We start from the raw sequence: 20,200 nt of genomic DNA on the forward strand, positions 1-20,200 counted from the left end.
TTAAAGTTTTGAAACCCACATTCAAATAAAAACAATAATATGGATAGTGAAAATATTTCATAACAAAAAAAATCGTACACAAAAAAACTGCCAGGCGGCTGGTAGGCAGATCAAGAAATTCTTCAATTGAATGATATAGACTACAGTTATTCGTTGGTTTCATTCGTGTACTCGATAACTTAAATTTACTACTTTTTATACAACTTTAAATCCGGCTGCCTGCGAATGCTCAAGACTGCCCGATGGCAGACCTAATTTTTTTTCATTTACTAATCGACCTCTATCGTAAGTAACCATTCCCGTTCATGTACCTGATGAACACATTTTTAGGTAAAAAATCGTTCAGTTTTTCCATGACTGCGCAGAACCCTCCAAGGGTCGCACTGGTAGACCAACATTTTGAAGGCTTAATAAATGTCTATTTTCACTACCAAGTATATTCATCTGTGTACTCGATTACGTAGGGTTTGCTGTATCGGGATCGTCGGCTCATTCAAAAGTATGAGATTAGCAATTACAGACACAAAAGCTAAAATGTATAAAACTTTTGGATAGCCACAAAGTTATTGCTACGTTCAAAAGTACATAATTATACGGTTCGAACCATGAACATTACAGTTTTTTTTTATATTTTGAAAAACGAAAAAATTAGTAAAACATATTACATATGTGAGACACCACCTGGTAACAATTGATTGGAAATCTGACGCAGAACTAAACATAATTGCTTCCAAAAGTAATTTTGGTCATTTGTGCCGTCCCATCTAATGTATGAATCAGAAAGGGTTAAAAGGGGCCGCAAGTAAAGATGCGGCAGAAACCGTCATTTATCTCGGTGTAATTGGATTCTGGTGCAAAAAACACCCTTTCATCAGGGCTAGTAAACTGAAAATATGGATATATCACCCATTTATCATCTGTCAGTCCCAAATTATGTCCCGCGTCTTTGTTTAAAGATTTTATGTGGCTTTTGTTTACTTTTCATGCTTGTGTGAAATAACAATGTAAGTTACAATTCCTCCCTCTTTGTTTTGCGTGAATCGTCTTGTAATGCAGATCGGTAGCTGTAATTTTTTAAATAATCATTTTACATTACTAATGAGATAAAGAGCGTTCGTTTCAGTTATAATCAAGAAGTTTCCCATCCCATTTTGGCAATTGCCATATTTCGATTGCAAGTTTTTCACGTCCTTTCCTTTCAATACAGTCTTACTAACTAAGTCGAAAAAGACAATATTGATAAAATGGGAAGTGGCCATGAAAAAGGTTACGTGAATAATTTATGAAGAGGGAAGAAAAATACGTTGTCATTATTTAACCAATGAGACCCGCAACCGAATGCCAGAAATCGTATTTTTTTTACAATAAGAAATTCACTAAGCAACCAATCCAAGAAGCATGAAAAAAACGGTATTTATTTTTCAATACCTCATACCTGAATGTCATTTTCCACAATCCACGCGTAATGAGATGAAAAACTGCTTTAGTTCAAGCATATTCTATCTTTGATCTGTGATCAAATTACACCGTATCGTTCTTTTCACAACAGCAATAAAAACATAAAAATAACCAAAAATTGGGTTCCTCATAAATGTATTTTAGTATGTCAGCTTTGGCAATGTTTGAAGGCCCTGCTTTATGTGATGGGAAGAAAAATTCCAATCACCGCCGTCGATTTCGGTTCAGAGGGAAAAAATCAGGGCATAACTATATCTATTGTTTCCATCGTAAAAATAGATTGTCTTTGAGTCGAGCCAGTCTCCTTTTCCTGGCGGATTTCTTTATCGATACCGACTTTAAACGGATAAAGCTTTCTTTGTCTTTGGGAGTAATCCACTATTGGATAATTGAATTACATCTAGGATATTAATTTATTTTAACTATGCACATCTATAAGAGCTTTTTATTAATCAACTCCGTAGCAAAGTTCTGCATAAAGAAGTATCGAGGTTGACATTCACAAGCGAAGTTAGAAAGATTAAGAGCTCATTATATTTACCATAACCAATTACTGGCAGAACCGGCTTATAATAAATCTATTTAAAATCAAATACATACTTTTCATGTTCATGGCGCTTAAACATAAAATCCTCGAACCAATAAAAATAGGGTAGGGGTAAAAAAACGTAATAATAAATCAGTCGTCTCCAAGTGATATAACCACAGTTTGATATCTTGAACGCTAAAAATGCTGCCACTGTAATAAAACCTAAAAAAATTGCAGTACCTAATAACAACATTAATATTTGGTTTCCAATTTTTAATGGATTTCTATGAATTAAATACAATAACAATTCGTAAATTTAATTATCAAGTATATTATTAATTTCATAAGTTTGAACACACACGTGAATAATTTATGCACTTCAAGTCACTCCTCAATATAAATTTTCCTTCTCATACTGGGATGCAGTACAGTCTCACTGCTCAGAGCCAGTGGGACTCTTGTGTTGCATGTCATGAAAAAATTCATGATTCATGATTTTACAAATTTTCGTAGTTAGAAGTTTTTTTTTGAGAAGAAGTTTTCACGTTAACTCCTTCTCAGACTTGATAATTTTCGTTTAGAATATATCTGATCGATGTAGGTACATGTTATTGATGACCTCTGAGACTGGAGGAGTTTATTGTCGCTTGCTGAAACCCTAGAGTGCTGTATTGTTAATTTACTTTTCAGATTTTGACACAACTTTTCGATTCGAGCGCGTCGCGATTCAAGCAAACATAGCTACTATTGGACATACGAGAATAAAAAACTTATTTCATGAATACCGAAGTTTCATTGTTTATGCGATATTAAAACCTTTATTTTTGGGCTGAAAAGTTTCGTATAGACAATATCGATGATAAATACGGTAACATCTTGTTGAACAAGAATATTTTTATCGGAAAATAGTGAGTATTTTTTCGCTGCGGAATTTATTCAACGAGATATATTGGAAAAACAAGGAAACCTTATTCCATCTCACGCATCGCGCCGGCATCTTTGCGAACATAATCCGTTGAACAATGTTCGAATATAATGTACAACGTTATAGAGGAGATCACTTCACTTAGCGGACAAAAAGGCTTCTACATATCAAAATAGAATACTTCGAGTTTTTTGTTTTTTTTTTTTTTATTCCAAAAAATATAATTATTTTTTTATAAAAGGTATAAGCTGTTGTAAAAATTTTCATACTATTTTTTTTTTAATTAATGAAATGTAGATTAATTATTAGGATAAATTATTTAAAGGTGGGTATCTATGTGATTTGATACCTCACCCGAACGGAATTCAACGATCAATTTATATTAATATTTTTAGGTGCAGAGCTAGGACATCCGTTCAAATTAAATATTTTTGATGAATTGTGTTTTATGTTAAAAATTATAAGCAATTCGTATTTCACGTCATTGCCTGTCTCTGAATGTATCCGTAAATTCCTTTTTGTCCTACCATACGGAAAAAATAACAACTGTGAAAGAATAACTATGGAACAAACTTTTACTACATTCAAAATATATCGGAACACGTGTTCATGCAGCTGTGTTTATCCTAATGTTAACATTCGTGTTACAATGATACTTTGTTAGGACACCTCTCAAACCATTCGTTACAGTCCTACAATCCCGTTTTAAAAAGTAATACTGGCACGGTGCCCCGGTGCTCCGGCAAAGCAAGTGTCTTGGGTTCGAGTCCCAGATGTGACCGTATCTTTTTTCTGATTTCTCTGTTTCAGATTTTCGTTTAGGATTCGCTAATAATGTCTTCAATAATTTAATATTACAATTTGAGGTTTTACTCACTAATTTATCCCAAAAAATAAAAAGGAATACTAATAATTTAACCAGATTTTAAATATTTATTTTTCGGAATGACTTTATTGAGTAAAACCTCAAATTGTAATACTTAAACTTGCAGAAAAGTCAACAGATGTCGCACATTAAAAATAAAAAATAAGATAGGTTTATCTAAAAAGACGCTGTCTGGATTGCATTTAGTTCGGGTTGAATCTTGCGATCATACATAAAGATAGTTGCCAATAAAAATGTGCGGTGAAAAAATGAAGACAATGTTAGTAGTTCTTATTCGAAGTATGATACAGTTAAAAATGACCGAGGGGAATAGGGTCCCATTAGCTCAGTTGGTAGAGCACTGTCACGGAAAGACAAGGGTCCTGGGTTCGAGTCCCAGATGTGACCGTTTCCTTTTCTGATTTTTCTGTTTCAGATTTTCGTTTAGAAATCACTAATATTGTCTTCAATATTTTTAGATTTTAAATAAATTAAGTTTTCTTCATGCAGAGTTCGCATGAACGTGGATCATTCATAGCTGTTGAAAAGGAAGAATCAATCTAATAATGTTGTTTAAACTATTTTTTGATATGTTATCATTATGAGATCTAGACGCTACCATTTTGTAAATTTAAAGTTCCTACGAAATTTCTGTTTTTATGTAACTATATATGGAATGCTCCATGTATATATTGATATATATATATGTATATATATATATACATATATATATATATATTTGTATAAATGTATGTGTATGTGTAAGCAAATATAGTACCCGCCTCAGAACAGAAATCTTCTAGTGAGGCGGGTTACTTTCATGTTTGTAATATTGATCATGTTATTACAATAAACGGCCGGCAATTAAAAAAAATAAAATCTTATTTTACCTACCTGCCCGAAGAAAGTTTGAAAAAAGATTTTTTATTGAGATAGTGATGTTTCTCTGGAAATATTACAATTCTTTATTTGAAATTTAAAAAATTCACGAAGTGCATTTTTTATAATAAAATAGATAGGTATTTACTTACTTTAGGGATATTTTCATTTTTTCAATAGGAGAAAATTCAAAGGTCCACTCTTGTTCACAGAACTACTAATGATATTATACGAGCCTTAGGCCTTGCGCGCACCACGATTTTCTGTACCACGATAATTTTTTCGCAGAAATGCAACGTATGAGTTAGTAAGTATGTGCGCGCATATACGACAAATAAAAAGTTGCTATTTTAAAATTGTGATTTGTCACATTTTTCTGCGACAGCGCGCGACGCGATTGTCGCAAATTAAAATTATAGCATTTGAAGTTATATGAACACGCGCGCACTGCGATTTAAAATCGCTACCCCACAACCTTTCTTCAGCTGAGATTGCATTCCGCCATCTAGTATTATTGTATGCAATTTGAGGTCCAACAATTCTTAATAGTTTGTCAAATGTCTAAATCGTCATTCTATAATAGCCAAAGAAGTTTTTTGGATATTGTCGAAGATCATTGTATTTCAGATAAAAGAAACCTTTAACATATCTTTCTGCTGTAAAAGGATGAGTCCAGTATTTATGTGTTATTTTATTCCTCCTCTTCCGAAGAAGCAAAAAAATACAAGCAATTTGTACGAAATCCATGGTGAGAATGAACAATTATCGCAATTTTTTATCGCGATGCGCGCAGTATTATTTTTGCGATTTCTTATAGCACGATTTTAAAATAGTGTCGCAAAAAATACAATCGTGGTGCGCGCTAGGCCTAAAGCATTGGTCCGATAGACACCAAGGGTATCCTTTTTACCCCTTTTAATGTTATTATATATTTCAAACATTGACCTTACCCAATATTAAAACATTGACCTGACCCAATATTTAAACATTGACTTGACCCAATATTTAAACATTAACCTGACCCAATATTTAAAAATTAACCTAACCCAATATTTAAACATTGAATTGACTCAATATTTAAATATTGAACTGACCCAATATATAAACATTGACCTGACCCAATATTTAAACATTGGCTTGATCCAATATTTTTACGCATTTGATGTATTTTTATTTTTTAAACTAGATTTTATTTGAAAAAAGTGATTTCTTTTACCGAATTTCATCAGTCAAATTTCAATTAATTATTTATTTATTCAATTTCAAATCGCCAATTATGATGATCAATAAGAAATTGTACATGTTTTTGTATAATGTTCACACTATGCTAATCCACTGGTTATCTGAATCAGATTACAGAAACTTAGCATTCCACCACTGCGCAATAATAAATCAATGTGCGAAGTGGTTTCAACTATCCAAGATGGTCTCAATAATGGTTAGTATATTACTTTACAAAGGCATACCGGAAGGAAGTCGCCTGTAAAATAAAACTCTCAAAACGAATCGAATGATTTTATTTGAATTCGCAACTCGGTATCAATATCTGGAACCTAGTTCCAGATATGTCCGCAATCATTCCGGTACAAGAGAAATGGGTCACCCAGAGACAACTCGTGGCTCATGATCACCGACCTGTATCTTATAAATGATATTTTCATTACACGAAGGAAATATGACGGTAGTTAATTCCTCCGAACTAAATTGTATAAACTTATGTTTTCAAGACAATTTTTTTATGCAAAGCACAAAAGGATAAAAAAATACTATAAACAATAATGATTAACCTGAAACACCCATATAAATTGAAAAAGTCTTCCGAGAAAAAATAAATGCCGCTGACTGGAATCGAACCCGCAGCCTTCCGACTGTCGCGGTCGGACGGGTGCACTAGCCACTATGCTACGCCGGTTTATTTCAAACCGTCAAATAATTCAATATATACTAGTATTTTATTCAACAATTATTGCTTATTAGATTTTTTCACCTGGAAACAACCAACTTTATTTTTGTAGGAAAGGAACTGTCAAATACTAATTCACCTACCAGGTGGCGTTGAGATATAAATATCTTCATTTAATAGTGAAATATTTTTGACTTGTCAAATATTAATAATATAAAAAAATTATATATAAAGATGCAAAAGTCGGTCATTTTGAATACATGTAGGATAACGAAAGATTTTTTTAAATATTTATGTTGAGGGATCAGTAGGATTTATAGGCCCTGTTAGAAGTTCTACCGAGCCGAACCCGCTGATATGAAAATATCTGAAGTCGGTGAATTTTTTTTTCCCATTTGATCTCTGGTGAGTTGACGTGTTGTTGTTCTTGTATTGTTTTGTATTTATTTTACTTATATAATGCACTTGCATAGTGTTGATTGACTAGCTGATCATTTGTGGAAAAGTGAGTGGAAGGGTTTAGTTTTTCCTATGGGGAAGATTTAACCCAGACAACAAAATCGGAAGCATAAAAAAATATAAATATATTTAAATCTAAACTTATGTTTACAAGACAAGGTTTTTTATGCAAAGAACAAAAGATGACAAATTATTGTAAACAATAATGATTATCCTAAAACAACCGATTAAATTGAAAAAATATACTATCGATACGCATTAAAGAAAAATGGTTTCCAATATTAATTTCTGCGGAACATGGTGTTTTGCTGGAAAAAGAAGTAATTTTGGAATTGCATTAAAAATATGCTGAAAGAGAAATAAAAGGTAGGCTTTAAGGTAGGTAACACGTAGGCTTTTTTCTTAAATAAATCAACAGAGAGTCAAAGGGCAAATTCCTCATAAGCCCACTGACTCCGAGCGGTGGGATTCCTTCGGACACATAAAAATGATTAAAAGTAATGTATCCTCCATCTAAAGGGGGCCCTTGCCGCCACTGGGGCCGCCTGATATAAAGACGCTAGTCGGGAGCCGGATGGAGCAGTAGAAAAGCCAAGTAGTAGGATAGGAATAAGCGGAAAGAGAAGGAAGAAGATTCTGGGAAAGGCAAATAAAACGTTTACGGGTAATACGAGTGCCCTCCATGTATGGGGAAAGGCGGCTTAAGGTGCGAGTTAAAGCTCGACTGCGACTTAGAGGAACATATTTCTACAAATGACTGCAGGCAATATAGGAAGTTTCGATGAAGTGTAACGTGCCTGGATATTTCACAAAAACCGGTAGCTCTGATTCTGATTGATGTATTATGCGTTAAAACTGTTTCGTCTTTCCCACCTCGAATTCTATGACTAAATACAAATACGAAAAATAATATACACTATTGATGGTAATGCTATTTGTGAACACCATTGGCAGAGGCGGCTCTAGGGATTCAGTCGTGGTAGGTCATTTGAAAAAAATGTGTGACTAATCTTTATTTGATATTGTGAAAAATGCCCATATATTATTAACTATATCAATTTGTTATAGAGTTTTAGAGTCGCGGACTCTAAATAAATATTATGTTAATATAATAAATTGGAAATAAATACACAATCCATGTACTTACGGCAAATTATTTTTAAGATATTAAGTTTTAATGTAGTTGTCCACAACATTAAAATAAATAAAATCAGTGTTTGATTCTATTTGACAATGATTTTTGACGTTTTTTGTTTTGTTTCATTCTAAATCGATAACAACATAAATAATTATTCTAATCCTTTCCCGAACTATGCAATTGAAAAACAACCATTGTTCCACACACTACAAGCGTGTAAAATGAAAAAACGACATTTGTTTATGTCACCATCTCTGTAAAACATATAATATTCACCGTGTTGTCTCCCCCACGGTCATGACCCAAGCGTCCCTAAACTTTCTTCGGAAGCTAATTTTTACTTCGACGAAAAATATAGTGCCATCTCGTTTATTCTATGGCGCGCGTAGGGACAGAAGATGCCAAATTGGACATTCTTTAAATTGACCCAGCGAATCGTGTGGACTTGTGAATGAAAGCTTCTATTAGAGACAACAGATGTCACTGCTAGTCACTCGCCGCCGCCGCTGTTTCGCGTTACATTTTAAATGTTTTGATGCACATAATTGATTATTATATTTATTATTGTTGTCTTATAATTTTGGGGGGTCAAACACCAATTGACCTAAGGGAAGAACCGCCACTGACCATTGGCATTCAGTGTGGATATTGTAATATCACAATACTTAATTCACTTCATCTCTTTGCCTTCCACCGAATACTAACTATTTAACCATCACGCCGTTTCCCCGCAGAATATTCTCTTTACACTCCTTTCTTCGCTCAATAGCTCTACATGCTCAAACCATCTAAGCGTCCCTTTCTTAATCCTACTCATTACGCTTACATCAGCCTTCTGATGTTCAAATTGTCTCAGGAGTCTTATTTCTACAGCGTTTAGTCTACTTTCATTTGTCCACCGAATACTATAGGTATAATACGGCAATCAAATAAGTGATTCATAGAAAATGAACAGCAATACAGAAGTTCGTGTGCGAGCATAGACAAGTTTCTGTTATCTAGTTTCGGATTTAAGTCTGGACAAACCTTTAAAATACTAAAAATTCAATAATAAGTCGTTCTTCAGCATCGAGTTTGCGTCAAAAGTACATAGAATATATGGCAAGTCTGTATTATATGATAAACAATGGAGCCGAACTTACTTTTCATTTTCGGGCAGCTCGATGAAGAACGGCTGCAGGGAGATGTTCCTTAAGGCCGGGCCGTACTCCCCCGCAATGAAGGACGCCGAGATGTTGGCCAGGGTCTTGTTGAACGCCTTCAGAACGACTTGGTTGCTAGCTGGAACGGCGATCCCGAAGTATACGTCCATCCGCCCCCCGTCCTGCACCAGCCGGCGCCCGGCATCCACCCGCCCTGGCCCGGGGCCCAGGAACTGGGAGCGTGTCGCCCTGCCCTTCTCGCCCGCCCTCCACTCATCGTCCGAGCTGCCGTTTACAAAATCCTGGTCTTCCGGCGCGGACCACTCGCCTTGAACGATCCTATTTTGTCGGCAAAGCGGTACAGCGATGCTCAGAATAACGAAAATTATTATTATTTTTGTAGGTTTAGTGAAAGAAACGGAGAAACTCATTGTATAAATTTATCGAATGAAGGAATCAAATGATAACTCGGCCGGGGGAGAGAGATGGACGAAGGGAGCGAGGTAGAGAAATAAAAAGCAGAAACCGCTTACTCTGTGTTACATGTTATGGATAATGTCATTTTGTACCTCGCGCTCAGAAGCTTCCCAATTTGAGGCGATTTTTGAATCCAGACGTTTCAAGTGCTTCAAATTTATGAAGCGCATTATTCTGATGAGGTTTACTAAATGTATCATAAATTGTTGCATCTTGCAGTGATTCCATTCAATTATGTCATCGAGTGATTAATGTTAGTCCATCGAGTATTAGCGCTTTAAGATAACTAAATTATTTCATCTTATAGTGATTCCATTCTATTATATCATCGAGTGATTAGCGCCTTAAGATTACCAAATTATTTCATCTTACAGTGATTCCATTCAATTACATCATCGAGTGATTAATGTTAGTTAATGGAGTGATTAGCGCCGATTATCAAATTATTTCATCTTACAGTGATTCCATTCAATTACATCATCGAGTGATTAATGTTAGTTTATCGAGTGATTAGCGCCTTAAGATTACACCTACGCGAACCATTTTAACGAATTTCGAACCAATATGAAAACAAATTGATTTTATGAATAAAAAATACTTATTTTTAAAGATGCACTAATATTGTGGTGTTAAACAGTTGAAAGGCTGAGTTTGTTTCTTGAGCTAATCACCAATGTTATATATACAAATTACTTTTAATATATACATTTAAGTATTTACAAGCTATTTAAAAAGGTTATTATTATTATTTATTGTTTAATATTTACAACAAAATTTTAATTTAGTACGAAAAATTAATGGACGCTTTTCCCGTTCATTTTTATGGCCGACTTAACAAAGGATTATTAAATATTTATGAGTTTTAATGTTTTGATCGTTTCTTCATTTCTTCTTCTTCCGTTCCCTTACTTCAGTTGCCTCCAAGCGATCTGTAATAAGAAAAAGACAGAATATGAACATAGAGATAATAACGAATTATTCAATTGTCTTCAAAAAACTACAGTATTTTATAAAAATCATGATTAGTTAACTAATAACATGATTAGTTAACTAATAACATGATTAGTTAACTAATATGTATTTAATACATAATCAGAAATTATGAATAATATATACATATGAGGGGAAACCCAAAAGAAACCAAACTGATGTTGCCGGGGACTATTTGACTTTTTTGGACGTTTTTGTAGTACCGGGTTCTGCCGGTAGAGCAGTGTACAATACTGTACAGTAGCTGTGAGTCGTACTAGCTGGTTTTGATACTTGGAACAGGTGGTTGATATGTATTGCTATGTTGGCAGTCCTGATGCGTCGCTTGGGTAATAATAACAAAGGTGTAAGAGTGTCAATAAACGTCGTAGGTCTGAGTCAACAGTCTATTATTCTTTAATAATCCCCGATATAACACTGGTAAATGGTAATTTTTTAATTTAATTTTTGCCGGTAACCCGGTCGTTTATTGACATCAATGGTTATTTACAAATCATATGCCCTACCCGACTCACTAGACAATATCTGTTCTGAGCCGGGTAAATAAATATCTAGTCCAAATACCTGTTTCCTGATATTTTACACTTGTACTTACTTTACAAGTAATGGTATGCCAAAATTGGATGGGGTACTGCAATATTTTTTCGAATCCATACCAAGAAAGGTCCACAAAAATTGTCCTTTTTCAATTTTAATTTTTTTTTTCGTATCCTCATTTTCTTTGCGCATGATCGCAGAGTACGTCCAAGACTCGAAGTACTCATGGTAATCGCTGGAAGCACAATACTCGCAAAACATGCAATACTCGCAAGACTCGCAAAACGCACAATACTAGGAAGACGCGTGATACTTAAGAACAAATACTAAGTACAAAAGTATGTTTCAGATATCTGTTCCAAGCATCTGTTCTAGTATATACGCTTCACCTCTACTGTACAGCTACCTTGCTCAGTCAGCGAATTTTGAAAATAATAAATAATGATAAAAAATAGTATTCAAATATAATGTTATGAATAAAGAAAAAATAAAAAGTGGGTGTGTCAAGCCTACGCAAGACAGAAGTGAAACTTCTAGTATTCCTCTCTCTCTATTTTCATTTCATCATCTCTATTTTCTCTCTTAGGTTAGTTTGAAAATTAGAGGTTAAATAATTCAACGACGAAGCATGGATTTGCTTTTTCTAATATTTTCTTATAGATGAATGACGTTCGATTAATGTATAGTTCCAAAAATTTTCAATTTATTCACAAGTATACAATATTACATAAATAACAATATTACAATTAAAAATTACAAAGAAATTACAATGACAATTTACCAATCATGTGCCATTTTCATTGTCAATTTCATGAATATCATTTCCTAATGTCGTGATAATTGGGTTATGGTAACTAAAGTGCGAGATATATACATGAGCACTTAAATCCTTAATGAATCGTGCAAAAACTGCATCGATTGTTGTCCCGTGTCGGGAGAGAACGTTCGTGAGCGGCTCCCCCACCTCAACAAGCGCATATGGTGAGAGAGGGACAGTGAACGGTGAGCGGTGGTGGGGGTACCCGCATTTTCGTGTCGATCCTGACTCGGTTTTACTCCGTCCCCGAAAATTCATTACGCGCCTAAAGAAGTTTCACTTCAAAAATATAAAAAAATTATTATTTTCACATTTTAAATTTCCTTACAAGGTTCATACAGATAAAATCCTTGTTGTAGAACAAATTAAATGAATCGATTTAGTGGTCAAAATCTGAAGAACTGAAAAAAAAAGGTAAACATTCTTAGCTTATAAGATTCTTATCATAACTCGATCCTCGTGAAAATTAAGGTGCAATGTATCTCCCAAACTCAAAAAGTTAGGAACCCCTCTATTGAAATATAATTAAAAAATAAATAAATAAATATAATAATAATAAATATATAATATAAATAAATAAATAAATTTTTAAGATATGTAAATTTTAAAATGGGCATTGCTAGAGAAAACCTAAATTACGATATTTTATTATTTTTTTTTTTTTATTTATTAAAAGTATACAATACAGAATATAGTATATTATATAAAGCATTCTACTCCCAGGAGTTAATAAACTCATTGCGGGAATGATACGCATTACATGAAACATATAGCTGTATGTATTAAATGGACATATGATGGGACATACACAACATTATTATTTCAGATAGTCATTAATAAGATGAAGTTTGAGCATGTTAGTTTGGGTCTTTTTACATTGACTTGCACATTTGATCTCGTTGGGTAGTTGACTATATTTTGTGTGAGCTATGTATTCTAGGGATCTTAGTCCATATTTTGTTGATTTGATTTTTGGTATATGTAGTTTGTTGTGATTTCTTGTGTTGTGTTGGTGTACGTCGTAATTGTAATAGAGTGTAGTGTTGGAATGTGCCGAGTGTTGAATTACTTGTAATATAGTTTTCGTTATTTCAAAAGTGGGAATGGTATTAAAAGGAAGTATTTGAGTGTTTCTATAGATGTCTTTGACATGTGTGTCCCAAGCTAAACTGAAAATATTTCGCAGGGCTCTATTTTGGACGATTTGGACTTCTGAAATCATTTTTTTTGTAGCAAATCCCCAGATTCCGGCGAGATATATTAGATGTGAGTGAATCATAGCATGGTAAATCGATTTTAATAGAGAGGGAGGAAGTAACCCGCGAAGTCTATATAAAACACCAGTTATAGGAGTAATTTTGGATAGAACATGTTTAAATTGGTGATTCCATGTGAGTTGTGAATCAATGAAAAGGCCAAGATATTTTGTAACATCAGCCCTTTCAAGGCGGTTATTATCAAGACTTATATTAAGACTTACATTTTTTTATTTGCAAACAATATGTAATGTGTTTTTTTTTATGTTTAGGCTAAGTTTGTTTAATCGCAGCCAGTTTGCCAGGCAAGCTACATCCCTTTCCATTTCCTTTTCAAGTTCGTTTAAATCATTATTGTGATAAAGAATCACTGTGTCATCTGCATAGAGTTGTATTGTACCCTTAAGTCCCCATTTAGCAATATCATTTATATATATTAAAAATAGTAATGGTCCAAGTACGGAGCCCTGAGGCACGCCACATTTTATCGTTCCCATGCTGCTTGTCCCTTTTCCAATAAAGGTCTGACAGTGTCGGTTAGAGAGGTAGCTACACAGTAACTTCAGGGGAGTGCCTACTATGCCTAGGTGTTCTAGCTTCTTTAGTAGTATCCCATGGTCAACCGTATCGAAAGCCTTTTTTTAAATCTATAAACGTACTTTGTTCATTAAATTTAATAAAATTATCTGATCGCAGAATTATTTCCGATTTAACCTGTTTGTATAAAATTATTAATTCAATGTTTGATAACCCTGGTTTATTATATGTAATCTCTTTTCATACTCCAAGCAGGTCGGTTACAAGACAGTACCTACCATATTATTGTAGCAATTCTATATCAACGTCCCAATATCACACTCCTATGCGACGCCGACGGTTCAACAGCTAGGAAACAAATACTACAATGTTGTTGATATATTCAGTACATCAATTTCAATATATAAGCATACCCTATTGAAGTTTTTTTCATCAAGTAGTGGAATATTTTAATAAAGGTATTTAATTTGATTTGAACACATAGTAATTTTGTCAACTGAAACAGAAAAAAATATTTTGGATTTTTTATGTTTTGTGCCTGCATGCTGTGTGGTCAAGTTCAGTGATATTATGACTTTATATTTATTTTTCTGCAATTTTTTTAAATAGTCCTTTCCTGCACTATTTACGTATATAATTTCGTATATATCTTTTATACATGTGTATGTAAAAGCCTTAATAGGCGTGAAATAAATAAATAAATAATTATTTAATTTATAGGCAAACAGTTGCGGCGAAAGCATCAAAGTGTTTGTCATCAAGGCGTTTGAATAAGCGTTTCTTTGCATCGGTTTACAGGCAGCCAATCATAGACGTGTGTAAGCGTTTTGGCAACGGTTTGTGGGGCGCCAATCGCGGACGGGATGGTAACCGTTTAGCGAGAAAACCTTTAATCAATAAGCGTTTATTTGCATCGGTTCGCGGTCGGCATATCAGAAGCATTTAGGGGACGGGCAGATAACCGTTTAGTGAGAAAGTGATTCCTTACATCGGTTTACACAGGCAGAGTGTTTCGTACGAGTAGTACAAACGAGTACTCGTTTCTTTGCAATCGTATTGTGCTCTATTGGAATCATTTCGTGCAGGTTTATTGCAGGCTTAGTTCCATGTTTTTTTTGGCTATCCCGAAATCCACAAAACTGATGCAACCGCTTTTGAACATAAACGTTTACGAAAAAACTGTTTCATGTTATTTTACTCACCTCTAGTACCTACCTATTTAATAATATATGTTCAGTGTTTAAAAAACCGACGGCAACAATACGGGCGTGTGTCTAGTCTTTATAGTATTACTATACCATTAGCGCAGACCAGTGAAAAAGTACGGGAAAATTGAAAAAAATATATATTTAAACGGTTACTACTAAACTATTGTCACTGAGCAATAAATGTTCATAAAAATGACCAAACGGAAATATCCAATCATATTTCTGTGCTCCTAGTATTTTGTTCTTGTCGGCAGGTTCACATTTTGAAGGTAATTATAATTTTTGTATGCGTAGACATTTATGACACAAGCTCCACCGCGGAACCTAACGACAAATTATATTATTACATATCTGTGTTCTTGGTATTTTGTTCCTGTCGACAGGTGTTTATTTTATTATTTTTTTTTTTTACATCACAGATTCCAATTTTGAAAAAAGCAATTAAAATCATTTTTATTTTATAAATATAAGGACGGGTTGTTTCGGAGAATCTGAACAATTCATCAAATTTCAACGTTCATTTTCAAGTTCTGTGAAAGATTTTTTCAAGTTCTGTTTTTATTTCAGTTTTGTCAAGCAACTAGCCTACAATGATATAAAAACAGAACTTGAATAAGTCTTTCACAGAACCCGTAAATGAACGTTGAAATTCGATGAATTGTTCAAATTCTCCGAAACAACACGTCCTAAGTATCTACCAACTTTATCTGATTGTGTGAATTGTTCACACAATCAGTTACAATTATGAAAACGACACTTGGAAATTTGAGTTCTAGGTTTCAATGAACATAACCGACGTTGGTATTTTTGATCGTCAATAAAGAAAACAAATGAAGCCCATACCACGCTTATTTAGATCGTATACTTTTGTCAATAATCAACTGGCTTGCCAACACAATCCGCCTACATCTTAAGTACACTTTATATTTTAGTTACCAACGGTCAATCTTTGAATGAGTGCCGTCCATAGAAATGGTCCCGCCACAATTTATTTATGTTGAAACCAACGCATTCACCGGAAGCACAAATACACCTAATTTTCACCCCAAATCAGCTCTAATTAATTAAAATACTCACTGACCATACACGTGTCGCGTTTCGATTTACTAATGTTTCAGGAAGTTGGCAATATATTATTTGTTGCTGAAATGGATATCGGAAATTGAACTCATATTGACACTTATTGAATTACCAAACCACTAGAGAACCAATTGGGAAATAATTTCATCACTGCTAATGGAGATATTTGGGTAATTTACGCTTACCTTCATTTCTAATACGTTAAATTTATGTTAGTTCAGAAAAATATTTAATATCTTTCAATTGCGTTCAATAAACAAACCTCAATGGCACAGCGGTAAGTTTCCCCAAAGGAGACAAATGATACGTATTTTACATTAACGGGAAGCTCTGAGGAAAAAACATCTCCCTCAATGAATACGTCATCTTTGGGAATGCTGTGTGAGGGATCTTAAAGAGACCCGTGTTGTAAGAGGGAGGAAACACAGAGCCCGGCAAATCGTTCCACAACCAAGCTGTTGAATTCGAGAAGCAGTTCTCATGTCCAAACTTCAACCGAGCACAAATGTTGGGCGCATTTGGCGTGTTTCTCGACTATTCACAGGTGTCGAAGATATCAATAGTATCTTCCATTTAAACACCGGCACCGGTAGAAACAAACGGGGCGCATTTGGCGTGTATCTCGACTATTCACAGGTGTCGAAGATATCAATAGTATCTTCCATTTAAACACCGGCACCGGTAGAAACAAACGGGGCGCATTTGGCGTGTATCTCGACTATTCACAGGTGTCGAAGATATCAATAGTATCTTCCATTTAAACACCGGCACCGGTAGAAACAAACGGGGCGCATTTGTAAATTAGACAGTGTCAGCAGTTGTCTGCTACAATAAAAATAATAATTGGATGATCTGTATAGCTTTTGTATTTGTATAGTTGGGTGATTCAATACATTTCCTACTCAACATGACGAGATTTTTACGGTGGTGTGTGATTCAATACTACTCAACATGACGAGCTTTTGATGGTGGTGGGTGATTCAATACATTTCCGATATGACGAGCTTTTGAGGGTGGTTCAATACATTTCCAACTCAACATGACGAGTTTTTGATGGTGGTGGGTGATTCAATACATTTCCTAATCAACATGACAAGAATTTTACGGTGGTGGGTGATTCAATACATTTTCTATTCAACATGACGATCTTTTCTGACGAGAAAACGTCAGAATGTTGAGTTCTGACAATTAGAGGGTGTATTTTATAAACCTAATGTCGTCCTTTGTACGTTTCTAATTGGTCAGATAAAATTGCCCGGTTTGTCACTAACCTTAATCCTCTTTTCATGAATTTTAATTAATTACTGTGAATAATTACGTGACCAAATTCAGTACTAATTCACACAAAAAAATGGTGTGAATTCAACTGTACTTTACACTAGATAAATAAATAGAAATGTACAGAATCAGATGAGACAATATGAACATGAAATATGAAAAATTACATACCTTTTCCCACAGCTAAATCTAATTCCGTCGTGATTTTATTATTTTTATTTCACTAATGCAAACAAACGATATGCGTTGGATTTATGTGTTAAATTGAAATTATCTAAATTGAATATGAACCAATCATGAATGAAGAAATCAATTAAGAAATCAATAATTGAAATTAAAATACCTATCTACAAATAATATAAACGTATCGTCTGTAAGTGGGCTACCCACAGTTTGATAATACCTTCAGAGGGCAAAACAGCTGTCCCGCGTAATAATAATTTCACAGCAGAACTTGTTTAAAAATAAACTGTTTTTATAAACCCAATAACAATATTATTGAATATATAAAATAAAATAAAAAATAAAAAAATGAACCGTCTTATTATTGTCAAATGTCTTCATCGCTTGAAACTGTTTTGTTATATCGGATATTTTAAAATTCATATACCATGAAAAATGAAAAAAAAAACAAAGTTTGAACGTTCACTTCTGGGGTTCAGATGTATATTATTTTAAGAATGAATGAAATAATTATATCCTTAATTTGCAATGGCAAAGTGCATTGAAAAACAAATTCAGGTGGGTCGTCGAAGAAAACCGCTGTTAAAAGTACCTAATGTGACTTGTTCGATGGAAGTATTTCAGCGATGAGTTCAATGCTCCTAATTCAACCACGGATTGGGATCATTTCTGAATTTATTTTTCTTTTCGTTTCCTCTTAATCGACATAACTTATTACTGTCGATTATCCGCTCATCGAGTGTCGTAAAATCTGAAGCACCGACGGAATAAAGCCCTTCCTTTTCCAGGATTTCTTAATGACATTCAAAAATACTGAGCCGAGGATATTCCGGGGTTAGTATTATAATAAATTACCTCAATAGCAGAGCGGTACTACCCTTGACTCCTGACCCAGACATCGGGGGTCCAGAACCCAGTGAACTTTCGTTTTTTTAACTTGGGTTCTTTTGAATGAATAATTTAAATACATTATAAAGTAGTGATGTTGAATATTCACTGACAATTAAATTTATAAAATGATCTGAAGTTTTTTTTGTAAGCATTCGAATCTTTTACCTTAGGTGGCCCTTGAGGTAATTTTGCACAAAAACGAGGCTATACAAATCATCCAAATTATTATTTTTATTATTTACAATTTTGTTCTATGTTGTTTTGTCATATGTACCTAAACTATTAATATATTAAAATGGGATTGCAATTTTTTGTTTATTTTATAATCAGTTATCGTTTATATGACAGATCATCAGCATCATTCATCAGGTGACAGAATAGTTTATATGCCAGATCATCAGCATCATATATCAGGTGCCAGAATAGTTTATATGCCAGATCATCAGCATCATATATCAGGTGCCAGAATAGTTTATATGCCAGATCATCAGCATCATATATCAGGTGCCAGAATAGTTTATATGCCAGATCATCAGCATCATATATCAGGTGCCAGAATAGTTTATATGCCAGATCATCAGCATCATATATCAGGTGCCAGAATAGTTTATATGCCAGATCATCAGCATCATATATCAGGTGCCAGAATAGTTTATATGCCAGATCATCAGCATCATATATCAGGTGCCAGAATAGTTTATATGCCAGATCATCAGCATCATATATCAGGTGCCAGAATAGTTTATATGCCAGATCATCAGCATCATATATCAGGTGCCAGAATAGTTTATATGCCAGATCATCAGCATCATATATCAGGTGCCAGAATAGTTTATATGCCAGATCATCAGCATCATATATCAGGTGCCAGAATAGTTTATATGCTAGATCATCAGCATCATATATCAGGTGCCAGAATAGTTTATATGCCAGATCATCAGCATCATATATCAGGTGCCAGAATAGTTTATATGCCAGATCATCAGCATCATATATCAGGTGCCAGAATAGTTTATATGCTAGATCATCAGCATCATATATCAGGTGCCAGAATAGTTTATATGCCAGATTATCAGCATCATCAATCAGAATAGTTGATCGTTTCCTCCTCCATTTTAAGCTTACCACTTTAAGTGTTCCGTGATAGATGGTGTAAGCGACATGGCAATCTCAATAAGTTAAGATTCAACAGCAAAAATATATTTACTTCCTCTATTACGCAAAACCTTGCAATTGTTGAAATGTTATGTTTAAAGGGTGGGAATAACTAAGAATACTTTTAGAATTTATGGCCGCATTAATGTAGCTGTTTCAATTTGGGAACAAGTCAATTATGGACCTAGAATCATCAATTAAATACAAATTGCTTAAAGCCTTCGGAAAACCATCGGCCAGGGATGAACATTATGATGCACGCTTGTAAACATGTTAACTTTTGAGATTTTCTATAATAATGATTTCTCTAAAATACAAGACGCGGAAGAGAAATCAAGGTAAATATGAATAAATGTGAATTCTTTGTACGTATAAAATAAAGCGTATAATTCCTACTTATAATCTGTTTTAAAAAAAAACTTGTTACCTATTTATGGAGGAAGACTGTGAACGAGCGACAAGCATTACCATTTAAAACATAGACTCACCAAAT

General features: G+C 34.1%; 1 protein-coding gene across 1 annotated transcript in view; it reads right to left on the bottom strand.

The window, feature by feature from the left end:
* The window catches only part of LOC149427052 (uncharacterized), a 421,382-nt gene that overhangs the window by 339,569 nt on the left and 61,613 nt on the right, over nt 1-20,200 (bottom strand). The window contains exon 2 of the mRNA XM_089634915.1: nt 9,299-10,704. Within this exon, the coding sequence (XP_089491041.1) occupies nt 9,299-9,729 (431 nt within the window). The 5' untranslated portion in view covers nt 9,730-10,704. The remainder of the gene's footprint in view (nt 1-9,298; nt 10,705-20,200) is intronic.

This window comes from Hesperophylax consimilis, chromosome 1, assembly GCF_061612785.1.
Source record: "Hesperophylax consimilis isolate HC1 chromosome 1, BYU_Hcon_1.0, whole genome shotgun sequence".
Classification (NCBI taxonomy): Eukaryota; Metazoa; Arthropoda; class Insecta; order Trichoptera; family Limnephilidae; genus Hesperophylax; species Hesperophylax consimilis.